At 44.8% G+C, this 27210-nt stretch overlaps 1 protein-coding gene across 1 annotated transcript in view; it reads left to right on the top strand.

The window, feature by feature from the left end:
- LOC134375916 (beta-galactosidase-1-like protein 2) overlaps nt 1-27210 on the top strand; it is an 89986-nt gene that overhangs the window by 13916 nt on the left and 48860 nt on the right. The window contains 14 exon segments of the mRNA XM_063094650.1: nt 1653-1745; nt 4630-4711; nt 5767-5831; nt 8545-8627; nt 9837-9964; nt 10621-10701; nt 11319-11425; nt 14575-14721; nt 17075-17113; nt 17628-17714; nt 18437-18525; nt 18882-18985; nt 19694-19815; nt 19930-19993. Of these exon segments, the coding sequence (XP_062950720.1) occupies nt 1653-1745; nt 4630-4711; nt 5767-5831; nt 8545-8627; nt 9837-9964; nt 10621-10701; nt 11319-11425; nt 14575-14721; nt 17075-17113; nt 17628-17714; nt 18437-18525; nt 18882-18985; nt 19694-19815; nt 19930-19993 (1291 nt within the window).

Below are 27210 nucleotides of genomic sequence, written 5' to 3' on the forward strand. Positions count from 1 at the left end.
AAAAGAAGCTCACAAAGGAGACCAAGAAAGAGAGACAGCCTTAAGCCTGGGAAGAACGTGTTACAGAACACACCAGAAGACAGGGTCCCAAGAAGGAGGAAATGGCCACAACTGTCGAGAGTGGCTGAGAGAGTAATTAAATTAGGACTAAAATTTCTTGTTTGGATTTAGCAAAAAGAAGGTCAGTGTTAATAATATAAGTGGAATGGAAATAGTGGAAGTGAGGCCACAGAGAGTAAAGAGTAAGGAGAAGATGAGAGGATGAGATGTCAAGAGTGAGTGCAGAAGTATTTCACAGTTTGGGCGTGAAGGTGGCGAGGGCAAGGGGGTGGATCTGGACGTGCAGTGGTCCAGGCAAGTTATTTCTAACATAAGGCCTAAGTCAATTTTAATGATGATGAGAAGGGTTCAGTAAAGAAAGAGAAGAAGATACAGAAAACAGAGGGGATACTCCAAGGAGCAGTGTTCCTGAGAAGTGGGAAGATGAGACTTGGCGCACAGGAGGTGAGTTTACCCTTAGACGGGGTGAGGGACACCTTGTGCATTGAGCTGGTGCTGAGGTGGAGAGGCTGGTAGTGGAAGTTTGAGGCCTCATGCTTAATACATTGAATTAGGGAAAACATAATGGGAGTTAATTATTTAGGGAATGCAGCTGACACTGAACAACACAAGCCTGAACTGCGTGGGTCCGCTTACATGTGGATTGTCTTCAATAAATATATTGAAAAATTTGGAGAGGATTTGTGACAATTTGAAAAAAAATCACAGATAAACCATGTAGCCTAGAAATATCGAAAAAAGTAAGAAAAAGGTATGTCATGAATGCATAAAATATATGTAGGTACTGGTCTGTTTTATCATTTACTACCACAAACTATGCATAGTCTATTATAAAAAGTTAAAATTTATTAAAACTTACACATACAAACAGAGACTGTACATGACACCATTCCCAGTCAAGAGAAATATAAACAAATGTAAAGATGCAATAGTAAATTATAACTGCATAAGGTTAACTGCAGTATGAAGAGTTTACATCATCTTCTCATTTTTGATGTATTAGTAATATGTATAGTATCTGCAGTGTTTTGTACCATATAAGAATAATATTGATGTAGGTACTCACAATTCATCTTGTAAACAGATGATGTAAACTTACAGTATCAATAAATACAGTTTAGTACTATAAATGTATTTTCTCCTCCTTATGGTTTTCTTTTTTATTTCCTCTACCTTACTTTATTGGAAGAATACAGTATACAATACGTATGACATACAAAAGTGTGTTAATCAACTGTTTATGTTGTCGGTAAGACTTCCAGTTAACAGTAAGCTATTAGTAGTTAAGTTTTTTCAGAGTCAAAAGTTATATGTGGATTTTCATCCATGTGTGGTGTTGGTGCCCCTAACCCACATCGTTCAGAGGTCAACTGTATTAGCAAAGGTAGGATTCCAAGAGCATTTGACTTCCCAGAGGTGACTGCTGATTGTATTGTGAGAGAAATTGTCAGAACTGTAGTGTAACTTGGGGTTGAGTTTAGAAATGTGATATTTTTATGGCACTCCAGATATGTGTGCCCAGTAAACTCAGAAAATTCGGTCTTTTCCCACCAGCAGCCTCACTCTAAAACTCTCATCTCTTTGACCCTCAGTATGAGAGGGGTGGCCCCATCATTGCTGTGCAGGTCAAGAATGAATATGGTTCATATCATCTGGATAAAAGATACATGCCATATGTTAAAAAGGTAAGTGCTCCTTTAATTTTTCTCCATATTTACATACTACTTTTCTCACTTAATTTGTGGAGAAAACATATCCTGAGTACCTGTAGCTTGCATGGAATCATGGGATGTGAAGATGAATTAAGGTCCAGTTTAATTTTTCCATGCATTTAACATTCCAGCGATGGGACTGGAAACTACCTACACAACTCTATGTAAGGCAAAGAGTGATGTCAGGAGATCTTTCCTTTCTGTGGATATCACAGCTCTCTTTTGGTCCATGTTTGCATAATACATATTTTTCTATCCTTTTACTTTCAACTTTTATATTTCAGGTACATATCTTGTAAGTAGTATATAATTAGAATTCATTTTTGTTAATTCATATGGAAATTCTTGTCTTTTAAGTGAGGTATTTGGTTTGTTTATATTTAATGTAATTGCTGATTTATTTGCATTTAAATCTACCATCGTGTTATCTTCTTTCTATTCTTCTTACCTGTTCTATGGTCCCTTTTCTTTTCTTTTGGATCAACTGAGTAGTTTTTATTATTTGATTTCCTCCTCTACTAGCTTGTTATATATTTGTCACTATTCTTTTAGTGTTTGCCACGTTTTCCTCCTGCCTGCCATAGGTACTGCTGTTATTTCTTTTAATGTCATATATATGTTAGACCCACAGACATTATTATTATTTTTGTTACTATATACAGTTAGTAGTTATTTAGATTTACCCATATAATTTATTTTTTTGTTGCTTTTTTCCTCACCTGCATCTCTGAGCTTTTATCTGTCTTACCATTTTTCTCTGCCTTTAGTGTTTTCTTTGTTGCAGGCATGCTGGTAACAAATTCTTTTCACCTTTTATTTGCCTGAAAATATGTCTAGTTTGCCATCATTTTTGATGGGTATTTTTGCTTTATGTAGAATTCTATGTTGGCAGTTATTTTCTTTGAGGATTTTTCTGGTGTCTGTTGTTTCTATTATGAAGTCAGGTATCAATAAAGCTCTTCTTCCTTTTAAGGTCAAGTGTTTCTCTTCTTCTGGCTGCTTTTAATACTTTTCTCCTTTGGTTTTCAACAATTTTACTAAGATTTGCCTAGGTGTGTGTTTTTTTTTTTTTTTTTCTACTTATCTTGCTCTTATTGTTTGCACTCTTCTATTTGTGGCTTAAAGGTTTTATTCAGTTTTGGAAAATTCTCAGAAATTATATGCTCTGTTTTCTCTCTTCTCTGGTATTTTAGTTACACAAATGTTAGATGTTTTCATCATATTGCACATATCTGTTATACTCTTTTTCTGCATAATTTCTTCTAAGCTGTCTTCTAATTCACTGATTTTCTCTTCAGCTTTACCTAATTTGATGTTAAACTTGTCCCATCAAGTTCTTAACTTCAGATATTTTAATTTTTAGTTCTAGAATTTTTATTTGATTCTTTTCCTTTGCCAAAATTTTCCATTTTTTCTTAATTTTTTGAATTAATTAATTATAGTTGCTTCAGAATCTATGTCTAATAAAAGTAATATCTGATCTCCTATGGATCTGTTTTTGTTGTGCTTTTTGCTCCTGGATTCAGTAAAGTATTGTCTTCTGGTATGTCTACTAATTTTTTTTTTAATTTAACATCAGATATTATTTATGAAAACATTAAGATCATTTGAGGCAATTGATCATCTTCCAGGTGGATTCTTATTTCCTTCTGACAGGTATTGCAATGAAGCTTAGCTTCAATCCTTGTGAGAGCATAGTCTAATTCCTTTTTTTTTTTCTTGGTGGCTGGCTGGTACAGGGATCCAAACCCTTGACCTTGGTATTATAGCACTGTACTCTAACCAACTGGGCTAATCAGCCAGCCAGCTTCATCTAATTCTTATTCACCCTTATTACCAGGGATAGCCCTTTATGTCTCATGGTTCCTTCGCCATGGCCATCCCTGAGCTGCAGTTTCCTCCCCAGGTCTTTGGGGAAATGAATTTGCTGGCAAGTCTGTCCAGCTTTTCAGGCTGATGCTTTAGGAATTAGCCACCATCAAGGGAAAAGCAGTGCTGAATGCTAGTCTCCCTTCCTCTCTGTGATCTGGGCTCCTCAAGTTCTACCATTTAGATCCAGTATCTCCAATAAGCGACACTCCTGATACATGACATGCTAGTGCCTCTCACTGAGTCACTTCTCTGCCTCCCCTGTTTTTCAGAAGAGTTCAGTAGAAACAAACTACCTCCGTATATCCAACAAAGGGCTGTAGGCATGAGTGCAGAAACGTTTTCACTTTTGGCATATTCCAGTCCAGGAGACCCAGGCCAACATACTTTTGGCTTTTCTCAGAACCCATGGCCACAGTCTCAGTATTCTACCCCAAAAGTAGATAAGTCCCTCAGTCTCTTCTCTACCTACTGTTTATAATCTCTCTACAGTTGTTTCTTGCTAAAGCAGGAACATTAAAGGCTCATGCAGCAAGAAGTGTGGCTGTGGATGGACTGAGCCAAAACTCACCTGCTTTTGCCACTGACAGAGGGACGCCAGCACTTTGTGTTTACAGGCACAGTCTGTGAATACAGCCCCTGGGGCACTGTTAACTTGGGTGGAAGTGTGGTGAGTATTCATCTTACCCTCTCTGACACACCAGAGAAAACACACAACACACGTCCTCAGGGGCGAGCACTGCCGCATGGCGAAGCAAACAGTCCACTGCCTCCTCTGCTAGGCTTGGAAGTTTGATTGTCTCCTTGGCCTTGCTGAGCGTGGCTGAGGCAGTGATGCTGTTTCCATCCTCATTTCCTAACGTACAGGTAATTGGATGGGAATTAGACTTCCTTAGACTTCATTCCTCAGCTTTGTGTGAGTGTTTTTATTGCCTTAGTGTTTTCCAAAGAGAAGTGATCTTGCTGACCTGACTGAGTTTCCCCACAGGCCCTGGTGAAAAGAGGCATCGAGGTGGTGCTCATGACTGCTGACTCGGGGCTAGAAGTGACAAAGGGCCACTTACAAAATGGTACTGTTTTGGTTTTACCCTCTTTCCTCTGCTCTCAAGTCTAGCACAGAGCAGGAGTCTTTCCAATGCTTCCTCTGTCCCCCTTTTCTGTGAACGAGCCCCGTCATCTTCAGGTAAGAGTGGTGGGGACTCCGGTGGAGCTGCGATAAGGAGCCAGTCCCTGCCTTGCTGCCCTACTGGCTGTTACCCCTACATCGGCAGTGCAGAACATTTACTCCAGACTCCGCAACCCCTCAGTGGCCCAGAGTGGGGCTCGGCGGGACCAGAGTAAAGGTTGTTATCTTCATCGTTGCCAAATGGCCACGGCTGTGCAACACAAAGTGGCGCAGTGTCCGAGAAACAGTACTGCCATGGACCCCGCCCTGGAACCCCCACAGTAGATGAGTCCAGGAAGAGAAGCCGTGGAGAAATATGGAGTAGGATTATAAGGAGGAAACATGGGTTGATACGCAGGAAAAAGGTAATGTGCCGACAAGTGGAGCCAGGGAATGCTTTTGGAATGCTTTAACCCAAGCGATCCTGCCAGGCTCTTTCTCCTGCACTGTTCTCTCACCTGGGCTTTTTGATGGCCCTTCCCTGTCTTGCAGTGGAAGAGTGAGAGTAGTGTCCTGAATTAGGAGTTAGGAGACCTACAGTCATGTTTCAGGTCTTAGGTTATTCACCCCTCTGGGCTCAGTTTCCTCACAGGGCCTTCATGTATTCATCCTGACGCAGTTTACTTTAACTACCCTTCTTACTACTCTGGGCCATTTGTTGTAAATGCTGCATGAAGGGACGTATGAGTGGTCTTGAGAAAATTCACAGAAAGATTTGTATTATCTTTTAATTCTGTTTTTCCACAAACCTTTTGAAGTGCCCTCGTACTTGAAAGCCCTTTGTGTCTTGCACATTTGGATGCAGGTGTAGGACCCTATCTGTATGTCGCCACCAGCCATGACTGTTGGGAGAAGTCTGAGGTGTGTGGAGCTGCAGCTCTCCAACCCGGCTCTGGGAGTCCACTCACCCCTGCCCTGTAGAGGTTGTAGCAGGGCCTCATGCAGTTTCTCCTTCCACAGTGCTGGCCACTGTCCACATGAAGAGTATAAAGAAAGAAACTTACCAAGAGCTCTCTTCAGTTCAGGTAAGGATATTTCAGAGGTGGAGACATTTGGATTGTTGCCCAGACTTTGCCCATTCTTGCTACAGACTTTGTAGCTCATTTGTTGGGGAAATTCTCAGCAGCGATTAGCTCAGTTAGTAGGATCTGTTGTGCCTGTTCTAGGTGGGTTTAGGTTCAACTAAATCCAGTTCACACACCCACAGTATGTGGCCCGTAGCCCTTGGCGTTGGAGAGGTTGTTGTCGCTTGTTTCCAATGTGTGTCTTATACTTGATCAAGAGAGAAAAGAACATGAGAGAAACACAATTCTTGGGGCAGATGTCACAATATTAACTGAATATAGTGAGAAAGCAGAGCTTTTGAGCCCCTGTTTTGTCTTCGTGTTTTTATCAAAGAGAAGCCTCTCCAAACTGGACAAGGTAGATCTCGCATAGTTAAGGGGAACTAAAAGTAGAGGTCAGAGGTTTCAGATTTTGGTCAGAATGTGCACTTCTTTTGTGAGTGTTTACCTGGAGCCACGTTTGGCCCTAGGCTCTGAGTGTGTACTGGTGATCAGACAGATGTGGTCTGTGACTTTATAGAGGCCACAATTAAGTGTGTTCACTGCACATGGGGCTCTGTTGCTGCCTTTGTTCTTACTGATACTCTCCTGAGAAGAGATAGAGAAGTTGTGCTTATGGGTGGTCCAGATGAGGGAATGCTGGGGAGGGGTGGGGTCTTCTGTGTCTCAGCTGGCTGAAATCAGCAGGGAGCAATTGTACGGTCCCTGAGTTAAAATTACCAACAGAGCAACAGCAGCAAAGCTAGAGGGTCACAGTGCAGAAGGAAGAGGTCCAGATTGATAGTGGTTCGTGTGAAAGAAGTTTGGAAGTTAGTTGACCACCTGCTCCACCTGAATCAGATCTGCAACACTCCTGCCAGTAGCTTTGAAAACTTGGGTTTTATTGATAGAAATGACATTATCACATTTCTCCATACTGGTAAGAACACATTTGAAGTACACATTTTTTGTTTTTCTGCTCATCCATCATGTCTTAGAAAGTATTATAATACAGTGGAATACTTCCAGGAACTACGGTTTGGTGCTTACGTAAAGATTAAACTGGGAGTAAGTCTCACACTGAAGATAGGACTCATTTGTGGGCATCTTCAAAACTTTGGAGTATTTTCATGTGAAAGGGAAATTGTTTTAGTATGAGAGATCAGAATTAGTTTCAGTGGGTAAAAACTAGTAAGAAAACATGTATCGACTCATTATAAAAGTTTAAATTTCTAACAATCTGAACTCTCCAAAAATGAAAGGGACTGCCTTGTGTGTCAGTGAATTCCTCATCACACAAAGATGCAGGTGGCTGCAAAGTGCCTGTGTGTGGTCCTGTATTTAGAGATGGCAGTGCCTATGTGATCTGAGAAGTGAAATGCTAAAGAAGCTAAAATAAAAAGTCCTTTCTAAGGTAAGAGTCTATCAGTCTTAGCCAGTTCAGGCAGCTACTACAAAATGCCATAAACTGAGTGGCTCATAAACAACAGTCATTTATTCCTCACAGTTCTGGAGACTGGAAGTCCATGATCAAGGTGATGGCAGACTTGGTATTTGGCAAGGGCCCATTTCCTGGTTCATACATGGTGCCTTCTTGCTGCGTCCTCATGTGGTAGAAGGGGCAAAATAGCTCTCTGGCTCCTTCATAAGGGCACTAATCCAACCCACAAGGGCTCTACCCTCATGACCTAATCCCCTCCCAGTGGCCTCACATCCCAACACCATCACTTTGGGGTGAGGATTTCAACATATGGATTTTGGGGAACACAAACATTCAGACCTTAGCACTATGATTTTGGGATTCTGAGACTGAGAGAAAGGGAGCATGAGAGAGGAAGGGAGCTTGAACCACATGGCCTCAGCTTACTTAGCCTTAAAGTATTGAGAACATTATTTTGGAAATTCAGTAGCATTTAAAAAATTTGAATATAGAGATTGCCAGGCAGAGATATAGGTAAAGATAAAGTGAAATCACATGAATTTGTGGTGGATCAAGTGTTGTATGACTTTCTTTGAAGCATTTGGCAGCTTGGGCATGAACATCGCTGCTGCAGGGGCTGGTTGGAAGGTCCCAGAGTTGGTGACTGTGACGGTAATGAGAGCAGAAGTTCGGAGGACTGATGAACTTTACAGTGCTAGAAGGAGCACTTTGCAAGGGCCAGCTGTGGAGTCCAGCCTGAATAGACAGGCTACTAAATCCCAGTGGTGGACTGGGAAGATTATGGAGCTGGAGGTGACACGGTGATGGCCAAGGGAAGTGTGAGAGCTACAACGTGTGGGGACTCTGGGTTTGGGGACTTCTCATTTAATGGGATTCAACATTTTCAGTTCTGATTTGTTGAACATTTTTAGTGCTTCCTCTGTGTCAGGTAGTTCCCTACTAGACCTCTACTCTGATCACTCAAAGGAATGAAAATATTCTATTTCTAGAAAGTTCTAGAAAGAACAGTGTTGAAATGGCAGTTGATTTTACCAAAGTTTGGTCAAGAAGACCAGTGAAACCACAAGAAGAATAATGAGACCAGGGAAATGGCATAAGAATGGGAGAGTAGAACTCAGAGTTTGTGAGCAGCGAGGGGATTCTCTGAGTTACACAGGGGGTGAGTAGGAACTGGACTTTACAGTTTCCTTCTCAGCAATCCAGGGCTTCTGAACTGCATCTAACTTTCCTAGATTGACACTTGACTTTTCTCAGGGCTGTAGCCCTATACTGATGATGGTATATACAGCAAGCTCTTTTGAAATGTGGGGTCTCGTCCATCACACTGTGGATCCACAAGGAGAGTTCTCCGTAGTTCCGTTCTCAGGAGAGCACAGGACACCGAATGCACTGGCTCATTTTTTCTGCTGATTAGTGTACTTGAGATTTAGGGCCAAGGCTCCTAGATGTTACAGCTTTATGGTCATCAGTGAGGCGAAGTAGACACCTCACGGACATCTGTGCAGGTAAAATGGCAGCATAGGATCAGTACCCAGAGATTACCGTAATTGAAATTGAAATTTTAGCAGGGTTTCTGTTCTAATTATATTTTGTCAAGGCTATTAAAGTAATTGGAGTGAATTGTTCTGACAAATAGGGAAATTCAGTGAATATGTGTTAGATGGAAGTAGAAAGTCATCTGGTCCCAGATTATTTGATGCTAATTCTGCAGTCCTCGCTGGAGAGTTGATGGTGATCGTGAAGATGGAGTTTGAAGGCAAATGTTCCTGACACCAAAATTTAACACCTGTCACTGTTAGAAGTTAGGAAGTGCTTCAGAAACACTAAGCTGGGCATATGTTTACCTAAGACAAAGAAGCACAAGCAAATTTTTGATATACAGTTTGTGTGCTAGAAAAAACATCTTTCGGGCCAGCCCCATGGCTCACTCGGGAGAGTGCGGCGCTGGTAGTGCCGAGGCTGCGGGTTCGGATCCCATATAGGGATGGCCGGTGCGCTCACTGGCTGAGCGTGGTGCGAACCACACCGTGCCGAGGGTCGCGATCCCCTTAGCAGTCAAAAAGAAAAGAAAAAACATCTTTCAAAATGTGAAAGCTAGAGGAGAAAGTAATAAATGACCTTGGGTTATGGAAACAATACATGTTGAGGATCCTTATCCAAAATGCTAGGGACCAGAAGTGTTTCGGATTTTGGAATGTTTGCATTATAGTCATACTTACTGGTGAGCATCCCTAATCTGAAAATCTGAAATCCGAAATCCGATATGTTCCAATGAGCATTTTCTTTTAGCATCATGTTGGTGCTCAAAAAGTCTCAGATTTTGTGTTTCAGATTTTGGATTTTCAGATTAGGGATGCTCAACCTGTACTGGGAATAACCCCACCAATCCTTCCCTGTCAGTTCTGACTAATCCCACATGTTTTCTGGGCATGAGATCGTGGTAGATCTTGAATATCTTAGGTCTAGATTATTTGAAAATCTATGAGGAGCTGTTAATTCTCACGCTGTAATTCTCTCCCCCTTTTCTTTTCTTCCTACCTGTGTGCAGTACTAATGAAGGATGTGCATGAAATGTTTAAGCTTAGGTTCTCCCTCAACTTCTATATGTTCCACGGTGGCACCAACTTCAGCTTCATGGGCGGAGCTGCGTCTTCGAACACTTATGCTATGGCAAGTGCTTGTCCCCAGAGTTGTCTCCAGCCAAGGCTTCCGCACCATTTGACACTGGAGCTTCTTAGAGCAGCCTCTTAGGCAGTCTCTGGGAGTGTTCATCAGCTTTGCCTTTGACATATGTGGGGATTGACAATTTGCTAATTGTTCCTCTTGACAGTGCTAGAATGTGTCCACCCCTAGAACCTAGGCTTTCTGGGACTTTGCAAGCACAGAAGGCTGTAGCTTAATCTCATCCATCTGCTGCGCAGACCCTCGTTCCCAGAAGTTCCCTGCAGAATCAGTTACTTTGGATCTCCTGACAGCACCAGGTATCAATTAATGTGTCTTCCCAAGGTGGAGCAGGGGGGAGAATGGAGTCCAATTAGAAATTGAATAGGAAGGAGAAACCACTGGATTAGAGAACCTTGGGCTTAGTAGATGCCCGTGGACTGCTGCCGTGTGCCTCCTATTGAATGCCCTGGAAAGCTTGGCTGATGTCTCCCAGTTTGGACTAACTGGTACATGGCATTTTTTTTGTCTAATGCCAAGAGTTTTTTCTCCCAGACTTGCTGTAGTAAGGATCCCTTTGCTTAGTATTAAGCTCCCACCTCTTTCTGGAGAAAGAAGCTGAAGCTGGGGCTTTCCTTGGGAAAATGACAAATTCTTTGTATTTTTCAGACTATGGGGCACTGCTGACAGAGAATGGAGAATACACAGCCAAGTATCTCACCTTTCAAAAGTTTTTTAGCTCTGTAATAGGTACCCAGCAACAACCTCAATCTGATTGATAACTCAGCCTTCTCAGTGGTTCTGTCCTATCAAGAGGTGGGTGAGGGAATGGGTGGACATCTTTTTGGGAGACATCCAGTTTGCTGCAGTTATCATAGGCAGTGGGGATTCAGATATGCACAAGATACAGGGTCTGCTCTCTAGGTGCTTGACCCATGGGCCATGTGGCTTGGGCTGGGCTGTGCAACAGAATCCTCTGTGGAACTTGAAACCAGAGGTTCCAGGCCCTTCCCAGAGCTCGTAGAGAAGTATGTTCTGATAGAAATGGAAAGGAAAGGGTAGAATCTGAGCATGTGATTTTCCCATTGGGCTTTAGGAGATTTTGATGAGCAGCCAGGGTTGAGAACTACTGGTTCAGCAGATGGGACTGCTTTTCCATGGTAGCAGAGTCCCTGCCTCAGAGCTCATGGATGTGAGAGGAATCCCACTTAGTTGTTGCCTGCCTTCTGACTCTCCTAGAACTGCGAGCCATGTCCTGCAAGTGGGCCCTTAATTCTTGATAGATTTGGGATAGCAGGTACCTGTTGCCCTTTAATGGGGTTGGGAGAGGATCCTGGAGTGACCTGGCCACATGTTTCTCATTACAGAGACGGCCACGCCCCTCCAACCAGGTCACCCTCTGAAGGCTGAGTATAAGTCAGTGACAACGTTGCCCTTCGTGTCACTGTGGGAAGTCCTGCCCTACCTGGACACAGTGAGTGTTTCCTGGGCATAGACACGTGGGACAGTCCTTGGACAAAAGGGAGAGGGGAGAAAGGATTAGCTCAAAGAACAGAGAGTAAATTATTGGGGAACAGTAAGCAATCCTTAATAGTTTAGTTCCTTCTCCCAATATTACAATTCAGAATAAGAAAGCCAGAGTAAGAATTCAGATTAGAAATTTGAATTTGGAGAAATAGTATAAACGTTGCAGGGTACTGGGAACACTCCCTTTCCTAACCTAGCTGGCAAGAGATCCCCTTCTTCTCAAGATGGTGAGAGTGAAAATATACTGACTGGATCTAGGGCAATGATTCCAAACTTCTGTTGTAGTGGAGAGACTCTTTTTGCAGACTTGCTGCAAAGCTCAACATAAAAAACGTAAACTGTGGGCCGACCCCGTGGCGCACTTGGGAGAGTGCGGCGCTGGGAGCGCAGCAGTGCTCCCACCGCGGGTTCGGATCCTATATAAGGATGGCTGGTGCGCTCGCGGTGCGGCCGGTCACAAAACAGACAAAAAAAAAAACCAAACAAAAAAAAAACGTAAACTGAGTAGGTCAGAGTGGTAGTTCTGTAACTCCGTACCTTCCTCTTCCTGAAGGGTCAGCCATCTCTTCTCCAGCGTGCTCGGTGTGCCACTGCTGACGTACCCATAGCCTTCTGAGGAACACAGTTTGAGAGCAACTGATCTAGGGAAAAACTGCACACTTATTCGTGTGACACTTACTGGGTGTTACTGTTTGGGGACTGTATTATCAAGATGTTGCCTTGGGCAACTTCCAGTCTAGTGAGTGATAAAGGTGAGGAAGTAGAGATTGGAGGGTCACAGGTCCTTCAGCAGAGGAATGAAGACAGCATGGCATTGTCAGGGGAGCGCGGTGCTGTGCCAGAGAACATGGGGTCAGGGTCTGCTGCAGTCATTACCAGCTGCGAGACCTTCGGAGTCCATTGAGCCTCACTCTGCTGGAGTTTCCTCACCTGTGAAATGGAGCTAATAATTGTACCTGCCTCATAGGATTGTATGTGGGTTACAGTGTAGCACACCATCAGTACTAAATACAGGTTGGCTATTGTTATTACTGTTATAAAGTCAGAATACTGGAAAATCACAGGATCCAAGTCAAGGTGATTTTGATATGTGAAGGATGAAGAAGAGCTAATGGGACAGCAGCAGGGTGGGTGTGGGAGGTGGAGGAATTTGAGACACAGTGGACCTCATTTGTGAAGACATGGAGGAAACTGCATGTTTGGGGAATTTCAGTTAGGGTTAGAATGGAAGGTCTTTGCAGGAGAGTGTTGGGAAGGAAGCCAGGCACCACATACTGGAGGGCCTTGGTGGTTTTGTTTTTAACTTTTTCCTATGGAATTTTAAGAAGCAGAGAGAATAGTAATGCGCCTCCGTGTGCTCCACATCCAGCTTCAACTTTATCAAAACATGGCTAGTCTTGCTTCATCTGTACCCTACTCTTCCCTGAAAGCAGAGCCCAGACATCATTTCAGCTGTAAATAGTTCAACATGTATCTCAAAAGATAAGGACTCGTTTTTTAAAAAAAAATAACTACAAAATCATTACCACTCTTAATAATAAAAATAATAATAATTTCTTATAATCAGTAATTTGCTGGGAAATGTTTAACATCTTGCTATCTGGAAGGAAAAACTCTGATTAGTAGTGTTTGCCGATTTCTGTGGTGTAAATACTCCCACCATGCTAATTTCAAGCGATTAACATGATGACGCTGAACACAGCATTGGAAAGACATGTGCACGGTTGGCTCTTGTGAGCTGGGATGAGCGGGCTCTAGCACAGCACCGCTTGAAATCATACCATATCCAGTGTTCATATTTCCTCAATTATCTTATAACTTTTTTAAGCATCGACCTGTTACTATCAGGATCCAAATGAGGCTTATCACACGTTGCATTTAATTTTGATATCTTTTAAGTCTCTTTTAATCTAAAGACTTTTTTCTTCTCTTTATTTTGTTTATTTGTTGAAAAAAACGGATTATTGGTGGTATAGAATTCCCTACATTCTGGGTTTTATTTTGCTGATTAGATCCCCCACTGTGTCAGGTAACATATCTCTACAGTCCCTGCATTTTCTGAAAATTGATATTTAGATCTAGATGTGTTTTCTGAAAGTTGATATTTAGATTTAGATGCTTGATGGGATTTAAATGAGGTTTTTTTATTCAAGTCAGATTTTTTACTCTCCAAGGAGTTCTGAAGGGTCATGTTTTTATGTTAAGAAGTTTTAACGTTTCCCTGAAAGTTATGGAAGCCGTTTTAAAGTGGGGCTGGGAATCAGAAAAGCTGTGCATTTCAGAAGGATTTCATTGTAGGTCATGGGGGGCAGATGAGAATGGGGCTGTGAAACCAAGTAGAAAGAATTCTGCTGGACTTGGGTTTCAAGTGAGAGGAACAAGGGAGGATCAGGGAAGCAGGTATTCAGCATCAGGCTCGGAGGGGAGATGAGCCTTCAACCTAGATGTCAAGGGAGAGGGGGGAAGGGAAGAAGAGGATGCTGTCTGGCTTCCTGCCATTTTGACTGGGCTTTTTGCTCTTCTCAAAGGAAAAGAGGTGGATTGGGGAAGGGTTTTGGTAAATACGGTCTGGGTGAAATTGCGCTGGAAACAGAGAAGTCCAGCAGGCGTGAGGTGAACACACGTGCAGGGCTGTGGGCCAGTGCTGGGTGAACAGGGCTGTGATCGCTCAGGGCCAGCTAGGCTGTGGCTCGGTGGTCCTCCCGGGCTGTGTGAGAAGGGCGGGCAGAATCCAGCACACCTGGGATGGGATTCTTCAGATGAGGAGTCTAGTCCAGACTCCACCTAATGAGCAATGAAGTAATGAACAAGGCCCACGATCATTCTGCTTTCTTGACTTTAGCATTTCAACCTGAAAAATAGAATACCTCACTGGCTAGCACGTGCAGAGAGATACGAGGTCAGTTTGGAAAACAAAAGGGGCGACTTGTATGCTCTGCTGAAGCCTGGTTGTCCCTGCGTGTTCCTTTCTTATACTTCTGTTTGCAAGGCTCATGGGGCCATTTCTGTGGAGAGGTGGGCTATGGGTGGGGGTTTCTCAGAGTCTTCTGTCAGTGCAGACCTTCAGCCTGATGTTCGCCCCCATCTCTGCCACAGCCAATCAGGTCCACCAAGCCCGTCTCCATGGAGAACCTGCCTGTGAACCAAGGGAGTGGCCAGTCCCGCGGGTATACCTTTTACAAGACTTTAATCTCCAGAGGAGGCCTCCTCACCTCAAAGGGTCACGTTCAGGATCGGGCTCAGGTAGGGGCATGTGTGGGTCCCAGAAGCCCTTGTCTATTACCGTCACCCAGCTGTGTTGCTGAGGTGAATATCCAAATGACAGTCAAGTCTTTCTGACCTTCAAAAAATGATCGCTGTTTCTTGATGTCTGTCCCTTTGGCAATTCTTTTACACATGTGCTACTGCATGTCTAAGGTGTGTACACATCCCCAGAGGGTATGGCTGAAACTTTATGGGACCGATGGTGTTTTTTTATTGTACATCAGTCCCTAACATGACATAGCGTATTACAGTTGACTCTTCTTGTTTAACTCTTAAAACACCTGTCTGAGATAATTATTACAAATGAGGGGCACCACAGAGAAGTTAAATGACTTCTGAAGGGTATTCAACTAGAATGTCACAGAGCTGAGGCTAAAGGCTTCATCATCTCATGGCAAGTTAGGAGCTGTTTCCTCCAGGTGTTGGTGAGATGGTCTTGCTCTTCTCTCTGTCTCATTGTCTTCTACGGCTTCAAGTGCTTTCTTTGTGTGAGGCCCCAGCCCTTCCTTCCCTCTCCTCAGCTTTACACCCATATTTCTTGCCGTCTCCTGGACGTTTATCTTTTCTTGGTGCATGTCCTGTAGGCTTCTCAAACTTGTTAGGGAGCTACAAGTCAGTAGCTCCCTAGGCACACCCCTGCTGGCTCACGGGTACAGTCTGCCCCGATGCTGCTGCCACCGTCTCCTGGCCCTTCCTGCTCCTTGTCTGCACTGGCCCCTGGGGGTGCAGCACCGCTCAGTTGTTCTCCTTTTAAAATTCACGCCGTGGCTGCCTCCATCTGGTCTTGCTGTCCCACTTGTCTTCTTGTTAAAACCTCACAGGCAGAGTAGAATTCCATTGTGTAGATATACCACAGTTTCCTTATCCACTCATCTGATGATGGACATTTGGGCTGGTGTAAATAGTGCTGCAATAAACATTGGAGAACAGGTATCCTTTCAGCATGATGATTTCCATCCCTCTGGGTATTCCCAGCACTTTTGGGAGTTAAAAATAAATAAATAAATATACACACAAACAAATAAAGGGTGGGGGTGGAAGAAGACACAACAATTACAACAATTACTTGAACTTGTTAAGACAAGTGAACAGATGTGATGTACATGGGGGGAGGGGGAGAGAGGGAGGGGGAAAGAGGAATGGGTTAAGGGACATGAAAATCAACTACAATGTGTATTGAAAAGTTAAAATAAAAATAAAAATAAAAAATGTTAAAAAACCTCACCGGCAACCTTGCTATTTCAGACCACTCCCCTTGCCCTCTGTGCCCTCTCTTCCTCACCAAGTGCACGGTTTTCTGCCCACGGCAGAGGCTCGTCGTGTTCCTCCTCTGCTTCCAACCTTCCATTGATTTCCCTGCACTCCTGTCCCATGTCTGGAGTAGCCTGGGTTCTGCAGTGTGCTAGGACTGTTGTTCCTTTCTCAGGCTTCAGCATCTGCCCGCAGCTCCATGGCAGCTAGGGTGGGGTGTTCTCATCACGTCTTTGTGTAGCTCTCTTGCCTGCTTTCCTCAACAGCCAGAGTTGTGTTTTAACCTAGGGGACCCCTTCCCCAGGGGAATAATTAGGCAGTAGGTGTTCAATAAATGATCATAGAATACATGAACTTTGTAATGAGACTCTAGTAAGCTTAAAGTATGAATTCTGTATTCTGTATAATATTGACATTTATACAAGGGTACTTCAAACAGTTTGTGGAAAAATAGAATTAAAAGATAATACCATGAACATTTTGAAATACCCTCGTATGTTTTTAATACTGGCAGGTTTTTATTGTTATAGTTTCCTAGTCAAATTTCATTTGAAAAATTGTGATATAACTTAAATAATCTAAGAAGCAAATTATTCTTATCTGGTATTGCATAGCTAGAGTGCAGTCTTTTGGGTGGTTTAATCTGGGGTCTGAGGCAATGCAGTAGGTAATAGAAAAGAAACTGGTTTACATTCAGATTATTCCTAAAAGCAGAGAGCATGGTGGCACCTTGCAGGTGAGAGTCTTGGTCGTCCTTTCTTCCACAATATCTATTCGTTCTCTGCCTTCCTTGGTTCCCTCGTTCCCTGCAGGTCTTTTTAATGTTTTTCTCCCTCCTTGCCCTACAGGGGAGCAAGACTCAGATTTCCTGTCAGGTCAGTCTTCTTCAGACGTCACCTCCTGCACCCCCTCACTGTACTCCTTTAAATATAGTCTGTTTTTGTGAACTCACAGTCAGCTTGTAGTGCTCTGGCAGACAAAGGTCACTCACTCCCCCAGAGTCACCCACGCTGTGCTTTCCTAAGGCCCCCTCTTCCCTTCCTTATGAGGACCTAACAGTGCTTTCTTCTCTCTTTGGCAGGTGTTTTTGGATGAGACGTATCTAGGAGTCCTGGATCATCTAAAGATAAACTGAATGTTGTGAAAAATGTATGTAACCCAGTGTTAATGGGCAGTAGTTGTAGCATCTGCCAGGCCCTGTGCACAGTTGAGATGTGACCCGGCCCTGTGATAGTGCATTTTCTCCTCCCTTGGGATTGCTCCCTGCAGAGGAGTCCAACAGGCACAAGGGAGAGTTGTGTGTATCTCTAAGGTATAGGAATGTACGCATTAGGTGAGCAGAGCTTTTTCATCTTAGATATTTGCTGCTCAGAAAACTCTGTGTTGGTCACCGACCCCAAAAGAGTTTCTGATAAAACGTTTAGTGACTCTTTCTTTCCCTGAAAGGCCCCGCCCAGGAGTGTGGGGAGGAGGAGCAGGAACCCAAGGCTTTGCTTGGCGGGGCTGGAGGCTGCTAGGCTCTGAGCCTGTCGCCTGCCAGGCGTTTGTGTCTTTGTCCTAGTTTCAGGGGAGACCTAGAAAGTCTGTGAGAGAGTGCCTGAGTGGACTCACTCTGGCTGGGCTGTCTTGCACAGGAACACGAGGAGCAGCACACTCTGAGGATCCTGGTGGAGAATCAGGGCCGGCTCGCCTATGGGCAGGACATGAACACACAGAGAAGAGTTCCGGAGGATATGAACACTGCGCTCCAGAGTGCAGATGCTTCAGACCCCGATGCACCCAATTCTTGCTGAGGGCATTTGGGGACAGGCATATGGTTTGGAAGAGAACAGCGTCTCCTGGTTTCAAGACACCGTGTGTGGAGACAATGGTGATGTCTTGCTTTGCTGGAAGGACAATGATCTCCTTTCTTCTTGATTCCCCCAAGTGTGTTCTCTGATTACCAAGCCAGAGGCAGTGCTCTGCCTTTCCTCTTTTGCAAAGGTTTTGAAAGTGGCTCCATCAGCAGAAAGCTGTAGCGATGTCCCTGGAGAATAGAAGTGGCTAGGGTTCCTCCCTGGTGACTTTGCCTCCTCCTCCTCTGGAACCCAGCACCTGTGTGCTGTCTTTCACCCAGCCCCAGCGCTCCTGGGCAGAGGCACATGCCTTCCTTCTCCTACCCTCCGTGCTTTGACAGGCCTGAGTCAGTGCTTGCCCGAGCCCCTGTGCTGACCAGACTTGGTGGGAGGTGCAGTGACTTCCGCACTTTTAATGTGGAAGTTACAGGCACAGTTCTGAGAGGCGTGCACTGAGAAGGAAAAAATCTATGCAGGATTTTGCAAAAACCTGCCGGCTGGATGAGTCCAGGAGAGCCTCCACCTCCAGGGAGAGCCCTGCGCACTGCCCCTGCCCCACTCTGCACCCTTCCCGCCTCCTTCACGCTCCTGTCTTTCCCTCTCCTGCTGGTCTAACTGGGGATATCTATCTGGACAATTCTCCACTAAGAAAATTCACCATCTACAGCCTGGAGATGCAAACTCATTTCGTACAGAGGTGGGTGCCTGACCTGCCTCCTGGTGACTGACTGAAGATGGTAAGCATTTAGAGATGGAAGGGACCTCAGAGATCATGCAGACCAACCCCTCGGTTTTCAGATAAGAGAGACTGAGACCCAGAACACTGATGGAAATGACCCAGATATTCAGAGTGCACTGGGGCAGAGTGGTGACCATCCCCTCCTCCACCCACCTCCTGATTTAAAGTCTTACCCACTGCATCGTGCATCCTGAAGGCACAGCCGTGCTGTGGAGCAGAGGCCAGACTCCAGGGAAGAGGGTTACCTCGAAGGTCACAGCCGACACGGTAGAAAGAGGGTCTGATCGTTCTGCTGTTCCGTGGCTCTCTCTTAGGAAACTTCCCAGCATCTGGAAACCAGTCTCAGAACGGGTTTGGGGTCCTGCCTTCTTCCTCAGTTACATAAGAGTTAGTGATTCCCCCAAAACCCTTTGTAAAACTGAGGGTTAGTGCCATACTCCCCTGCCCATGTCCCCCCTAACCTCCTATCCCCAAAGACCCTTTAAAAAAGCTCCTCAGTGCCTGAGCCCTGCCCTCTATAAAAGAGTCTAAGCTCACAAGGGCTCAGCCGCCCGACAGCTGTCTGGGAGGCTGCCACCTTCCCCAGTGTTGACTTTGCTGGGGGTGGAAGGTAAACGAATGCTACAGAGACATGGGTAGTGAGAGTCACCCTCTAGTTCCCAGACATAATCCAAGGTGCTGAGATCCTTAACACCTTGCTGAGCTCACCTTGCAGCCTGTGTTGGGGGTATTGTAGGTGAAATGCCAGAACGCACTTGCTGCCACACCAGAAATCCTACAACTCTAGCTGTGTTTTGGGCCCGGCATGTTTTGATGGATTCCTGATGGTCAGTGGAAATCCCCTCTGCTGGCTTGGGGCAACACAGGGAGATGGACGATCTAGAAATTAGAGCCCTCATTCCTGTGGCCTGATGCTGAGTCGCCCGCCCCAGGCCAGGGACAATGGTGCAGAGCTCTCCCACCCCGGGCCTTCGCTGGCAGTTGTCCTGTCTGGTATACCTAATATTTGGTGTCCGTGGTGAACGAGGGGTGTGTGTTTGTGTGTGTGTGTCTGTGTGTGTCTGTGTCTCCACCACTGTGTCTTCACACCTGGAACTCAGATCTTGAACCCTGAATTCGCATCTTTTTCAGGGCTGGAAGGAAGGCACCATATTTGTCAATGGACAAAACCTAGGGCACTATTGGAGTTTAGGTCCCCAGGAAACCCTTTACCTCCCAGGACACTGGCTTCATTCTGGATTCAGTGAGGTGAACTCTCACCAGGGCGCCCCATGTCCTGTCCACTTCCTGTGAACCCTGCCTCTCCTCAGAGAAAGAACTTGAATCTCACGGCCGCCCTGCCTCCCTCCTTCTCCTTGACAGGTTATCGTGTTTGAGGAACTGGAAGCTGGCCCGGAGATCCAGTTCACACAAAAGCCTGATCTGGGTCTAGCATTCTGCAGGGCCCTTTGCAGCATCTGGAACCGTCTCCTCGGGTCTTTCTAGCTGAGGCAGAGATGCACAAGGCAGGATATAGACTGTCTCCCAGAACTCTGAAGCCTGCCTCCTGGCCTGGCATGAGAACTAGGTCCTCCCTTACATTCGTCACAGCCCCACTCATCCCCTCCCGCCTCCCTTCCAGACATTACCACTGTGGTTTGGAGACCCTTGTCTCCTTGTTAGCCAGCCCTGACATCCTCCCTCCTGCCTTCTCTGGAATGTGCCATGCTTCCTGCTGCTCTCTCTGCTGCTTTCGTGCTGAGTGACTCCTAGGCTCTCTTTCCCAGGTTGCCATAGGCAGGGACTGCATGGACCAGTGCTGCAGACTCTGTGCCTGCCCGTAGCGGACACCCGTTGTCTGTGCACCCAGCCTCTCTTGCTTCCTCGCGTGGTGGTGGGATCCAGATATCCTTCTGCAGAATCACCCACTCCCCTTCAGTGGAGTCTTTGTGGGCCTAATTATCCAGCTGCCCTTCCTCCTCACAGGCCATTGTCCCCCGCTCCCTGGGTGGGCATTGATGCACAGAAAGCCAGTCAGACTTCTTCCAGGATATTGAGTCCTGAGTGGTGTGACATGCAGAAGGAAATGGACTGAGCAGAGTCATGTCCACAGTGGTGCATGAGTAACCTGCTAGGTTGTGGAAGCGACCCTGACTTCTCTGTCCATCACAAGCCCCACTTTGGGTTTACCATACAACTCCTAACCTGCCAGTCCATTCCACTTCTGCTTAAGTTAGCAAACCTGCTTCTGATGTTTACAGCAAAATAAGCCTACCTAGTACACACCCCTTGTCATATTGCTACAGTAAAAGCTGTTTGACCACCAAATAAAATGTTGGAAAAAAATAAGATGCTCAGAATACTTGACCTTGTAAGTATAAATCTGAAGCAAAAGTGATCTTCACAAGAAATCAAATAAAATATACAAGTTCATGCAGGAAATAACAGGCAGTTTGTCTGCACTTTGTGTTGTCAGTGTTAAATCACAGCCTTTGCTGGTTCCATGTCCCACTCCCAGTCCTCCTGTGGATGGCCCAGCCACTCGAGCCATGGCAAAGGGCAGAGAGAGCTGTCTACACTCCTGGGATGAATCAGCTTCGTGGCATAGCATGAGTGGGCAGAGGGAAGACCTGTGCAGTTTTGCTTTTTCAAGCCACTACAAATTCCAGCATGGTGCTGTCTGGAGAGCTTGGAAGAATAGGTCACCATAGAGGTGAGCTGGCACTGCATGGAGGGTTGCAGAGGGGACCACAAAGCCAAGACCAAAAGGAATCCCAGGCAGACCTCAGAGGCTCCGCAAACTGCGGTGGGAGCCAGGGTCGGGCTGGCTGCGAGGCTGCCAGGCTCCATCATCTGTAAATGCCACAGGGCCAGCAGCCCCCATGTGGACAAGGGCCTCCGCCGTCCAAGTGGGTCGTGGGCAAGAGCTGCCTGCTCAGGTGCTCTCCACGTCCACCCCGGCTCCCTCACTGAAGCCCAGGGAGGAGAAGGCAGCACAAACTGTGTCTCGGCTTCTTCCTTCCATCTCTTCCTTCTCCCCATCACTAGAGCAAAATGTGTTGGGTGTTTGCATAAGCCTAAGTGTGCTGCATGGTCACCTGGAGGGCTTGCTAAAACATGGATTGCTGGGCCCCATCCCTAGAATTTCTGATTTGGTAGGTCTGGGGTGAGACCTGAGGACCCGTGATCTTAAGTTCCCATGTGATGTTCATATTGCTGGTCTGGGCACCCCACTTTGAGAACCTTTGCTGTGAAGCAAGATCTCAACCTCAGCACTATTGGTCTTTGGGGATAATTCTCCAGATAATTCTTTGGGGGACAGTGGCGGGGTGGGGGGGCTGTCCTGTGCATTGTAGGGTGTTTAGCAGTATCCCCTGGTCTCTGTTCACTAGATGCCAATAGCACCCCCTCCCCCTCAGCTGAGACAACCAAAAATGTCTGCGGACATCACCAGATGTCCTCTGGGGGGCAAAATCCCCCCTGGTGAGAACCACTGACATGCAGCATGCCTGGTTCTCCCAGTCACAAATGACACTTTTCCTGTTTTACAGGGACGCACTAGGAGTTGGAGCTGTGTGGATCAACCCTTAATAAATTAAAGCAAAGATGAAGGAATCTGGGAAATTCTCTCAAGACAACAGTCTGTTTGTGACTCCATTTTTCTGGTGTACAGTCGTAGCTCTGAATGACAGAAACAGTGCATTACTTCTGTCTTTCTACTACTTTTCAGACAAATTCTAACATTCCCACAGGTAAATGGATTGTCAGGTAAATGTGGTAGAGGTCACGTATGGGGGAGGCTGAAGAGAAAATCACCTTGCAGTCTTACCCATGTTGCCCGCTTTACACCTGTAAACCTGCAGGCATGACAGGGGATGGTGCTTCAGGTTACACATAGAGAAGAGCAGCTCACTGCTGATGCCAGGCCCTCTCTCCCCTGTCTTCATGACCCTGAGGGGTCCCCGGCAAGTGGAAGCTCTCAGACCCATCAAGTACTCTCATATTATGCAAGATATCTGCAGGGAGAAGTTTTAAGGGGGAGTTAATGGTGGTAGTGGTGAGTTTTCCCTGATAACCAGAGGGTAGTGTCTTTTCTGGAATAGCCGATTAAATTATAGAAGCTACAATTTCTTTACCCAAGTGAGTTGGACTGTGAATGTTCTTTAACTGTTGTGTCTTTAGGGTCACAGTGTTAGACGCAGAGGAGATATGCAAGTAAGCTAAATTTAGTTGCATTGAATATTCCCACCTAGATGCTGCCAAAAATCTCAGCAGGGGTACTAAATGCCTGTTGTGTCAGAAGTGCATTTTTCTTTTTCCAGGGACAGGGGGAGAAGTTGAGACCAGCAGAGAACTTTGTTCTTTCTCCTCCATCATGCAGGGGTCCTTTCATAGTAAGAAAGATTTCGGTCCACAAGCTTCCTACACTTTCACCCATAGGGACAGAAATTTGTCTGGAAAGGGAGTGGAGAACCTGAAACCATTTTGTAACCTGTTAAAAGCTTAGCTGGTTTCTAGGAGCCCTTCTCCTTTTTTTAGCAACCTAAATCTGTACAGAAAATGCAAGTCCTGCTCACTTTTGACAGATGGATAGAAGGAGAGAGTCAATCAGCACAGGAACACAGGGCCCAGAGGTTCTTTAACTTTGTAACACCTCTAGACAATCCTTTAATTGCAGTTCCCATGCCAGGGTGACACCCCCTAGGGCAAGTAGTGACAGCAGTTGCAGACCCTTGCTGCTGTCTGAATTCCAGCTGATTCACCATCCCTGACTTGCTTGCTAACATTTGAATAAGCAAATTTTTCACTTGTTTTGACTGATTAGGAGAAATCCTGAGTGGCATCCCTCACGTCCTGATTACTGTAGCCTTGTAGTAGGTTTTGATATCAGGAATGTGAATCCTCTGGCTTTGTTCTTTTCCAGAATTGTTTTGGCTATTCTGCTGGACGGAGATTTTTAAAAGCTTCCCAAGTGATTCCATTTCTCAGCTGAGTTTGAGATCCACTGCTAGGGGCTGCAAATAGTTTGGATAACCATGGTACCTGCCTAACCTCTCATCAGTTACTGTAGTTCATCTGTTGTCTTTTAAATAATTTTTCCTGCAAATTATGAGGATTTCTGTGCTACTTTTCAACATTGTTATCTTGTTTCACTTTTCTTTGTTGAATTGGATATAGTGACAGCAAAATTGTTGCCATTCCGTGGTCCCTTCCTTCTTTCTCTGCCAACACAACTGTGACTTTCTGGTTGGCAGTGTGCTCAGCCCCAGACAGTGAATGAATCACGACTGGTCTGATCCAGTCTGGTAATCACATCACTCTTTGGCAGTTACGGGTTGATAGGTGGGCAAGTGACCCAGTTCCAGCAATGCCTGCTATGGGTTTCTGGGAAAGAGTCCTGTACTGTCCCTGCCCTTTGCCTTCCCACTGGAGATACCGTCACGTAGGACCTGATGCATGGAGCTGTCACATGACTGCAAAGGAATCACTGAGGATGGCTGAGCAGAAAGATAAAGGGCCCGGGGGGTCCTCAGTGGTATCCTTGGACCACTGAACAGTCCTGCCACTGTGACCAGAATTCTGCTTATGTGAGATAAGTACTGTGCAAGCCACTGTTATCTTAGTGTTCTGTTACTTGCAACAAAAATAAAAAATCATTCTGACAGAAACAGAATTTTCAGAACTCTGGAGATAGTTAATTTTGAATTGTGTCAAATGCTTTGTTGCTAATAATAAGCAAATTTTCTAAATCTGTAAATGATGTACTAAAAAAAGAGACAGTTTTTACATCTAACAATTCTTCTTGCACGTGTTTTCATGTGTTCTTACACGGGAGAGAAAAGAGGCCTCCTGTGACAGCCAGGGCACAGCCCTGTTTCCTCCATGCTGCCAATGCAGCGAGCCCCCTTGGGCCATGGGCGTGTCACAGACACGAGGACGTCATCTATCTAGTCTGGCTTGAAGCAGAAAATGATGCTTTAGACCTCTGTGTTTTCAGGCAGGAATTTAAAACCTTTCGGCCATTTGTGGATTAAAACCTGTTAGAAGTGAAATGATGAAGGACAGGGCCCAGGACTCTTTCTGTAGCCGCATCGTCCACTTTTACTGTTTTAGGATTATAAGCTCATCCGTCTAGCTTGGCAACTCTGCGTGGATGCCCTGCCACACTCCTCCAGCTGTGACCCTCCAGTCCTCACCTATGTGCAAAGGGCCTGAAGCTGGAAGCTGTAGTGGATACCTGCCTTCCCCTGTCTTCACATCGTTCATCAGCATGACCGTTTGCTTCTAGCCTCTAAAATCCCTTAGGCCCTCCAGGCCACCACGCCAGCCCCAGCCCTATTCTCTTCAGCCTGAAGCACAATGGTGGCCCCTGTCTCCTACTGTCTCTGCCTCCTCCACACAGCAGCTGGAGGGAACTTCCAGGAATGGAATTCTTTTTTTTTTTTTTTTTTTTTAAATTTTTCTTCTTCTTTTTTTTTTTTTTTTTTAAATTTTATTTTGTCGATATACATTGTGGCTGATTATTGCTCCCCATCACCAAAACCTCCCTCCCTTCTCCCTGCCCCCCTCCCCCCCCAACAATGTCCTTTCTGTTTGGTTGTTGAATCAACTTCAAATAATTGTGGTTGTTATATCTTCTCCCCCCCCCCCCCGGTTTTTTTTGTGTGTGTGTGTGTGTGTGTGTGTGTGTGTGAATTTATATATTAATTTTTAGCTCCCACCAATAAGTGAGAACATGTGGTATTTCTCTTTCTGTGCCTGACTTGTTTCACTTAATATAATTCTCTCAAGGTCCATCCATGTTGTTGCAAATGGCAGTATTTCATTCGTTTTTATAGCTGAGTAGTATTCCATTGTGTAGATGTACCACATTTTCCGTATCCACTCATCTGATGATGGGCATTTGGGCTGGTTCCAACTCTTGGCTATTGTAAAGAGTGCTGCGATAAACATGGGGAAACAGGTATACCTTCGACTTGATGATTTCCATTCCTCTGGGTATATTCCCAACAGTGGGATAGCTAGGTCGTATGGTAGATCTATCTGCAATTGTTTGAGGAACCTCCATACCATTTTCCATAGAGGCTGCACCATTTTGCAGTCCCACCAACAATGTATGAGAGTTCCTTTTTCTCCGCAGCCTCGCCAGCATTTATCGTTCACAGTCTTTTGGATTTTAGCCATCCTAACTGGAGTTAGATGGTATCTCAATGTGGTTTTGATTTGCATTTCCCGGATGCAGAGTGATGTTGAGCATGAATACAGCAACACATACGTAAAATTATTCATCACGATCAAGTGGGATTCATCCCAGGGATGCAAGGTTGGTTCAACATACGCAAATCAATAAATGTGATACACCATATTAATAAACTCAAACACAAGGACCATGTGATCATATCTATAGATGCTGAAAAAGCATTTGATAAAGTTCAGCACTCATTCATGACAAAGACCCTCTATAAGTTAGGTATAGAGGGAAAGTATCTCAACATAATTAAAGCCATATATGCCAAACCCACAGCCAATATCATCCTGAATGGGGAAAAGCTGAAAGCTTTTCCTTTAAGAACAGGAACTAGACAAGGATGCCCACTCTCACCACTCCTATTCAACATAGTGTTGGAAGTACTAGCCAGAGCAATCAGAGAAGAGAAGGAAATAAAGGGCATCCAGATTGGAAAAGATGAAGTTAAACTGTCCCTGTTTGCAGATGACATGATCCTATATATCGAACAGCCTAAAACCTCTACAAAAAAACTGTTGGAATTGATAAATGATTTCAGCACAGTAGCAGGATACAAAATCAACACACAAAAATCAGTAGCATTTCTTTTCTCCAATAGTGAACATGCAGAACGAGAAATCAAGAAAGCCTGCCCATTTACAATAGCCACCAAAAAAATAAAATACTTAGGAATTGAGTTAACCAAGGAGGTGAAAAATCTCTATAATGAGAACTACAAACCACTGCTGAGAGAAATTAGAGAGGATAGAAGAAGATGGAAAGATATCCCATGCTCTTGGATTGGAAGAATCAACATAGTGAAAATGTCCATACTACCCAAAGTGATATACAAATTCAATGCAATCCCCATCAAAATTCCAAAGACATTTTTCTCAGAAATGGAAAAACTATCCAGACATTTATATGGAACAATAAAAGACCACGCATAGCCAAAGCAATGCTGAGCAAAAAAAATAAAGCTGGAGGCATAACACTACCTGACTTTAAGCTATACTACAAAGCTATAATAACCAAAACAGTATGGTACTGGCATAAAAACAGACACACTGACCAATGGAATAGAATAGAGAATCCAGAAATCAACCCACACACTTACTGCCATCTGATCTTTGACAAAGGCACCAAGCCTATTCACTGGGGAAGGGACTGCCTCTTCAGCAAATGGTGCTGGGATAACTGGATATCCATATGCAGGAGAATGAAACTAGATCCATACCTCTCGCCGTATACTAAAATCAACTCAAAATGGATTAAGGATTTAAATATACATCCTGAAACAATAAAACTTCTTAAAGAAAACATAGGAGAAACACTTCAGGAAATAGGACTGGGCACAGACTTCATGAATACGACCCCAAAAGCACGGGCAACCAAAGGAAAAATAAACAAATGGGATTATATCAAACTAAAAAGCT

The sequence above is a fragment of the Cynocephalus volans genome, chromosome 4 (genome assembly GCF_027409185.1).
Source record: "Cynocephalus volans isolate mCynVol1 chromosome 4, mCynVol1.pri, whole genome shotgun sequence".
In the NCBI taxonomy this organism is placed as follows: domain Eukaryota; kingdom Metazoa; phylum Chordata; class Mammalia; order Dermoptera; family Cynocephalidae; genus Cynocephalus; species Cynocephalus volans.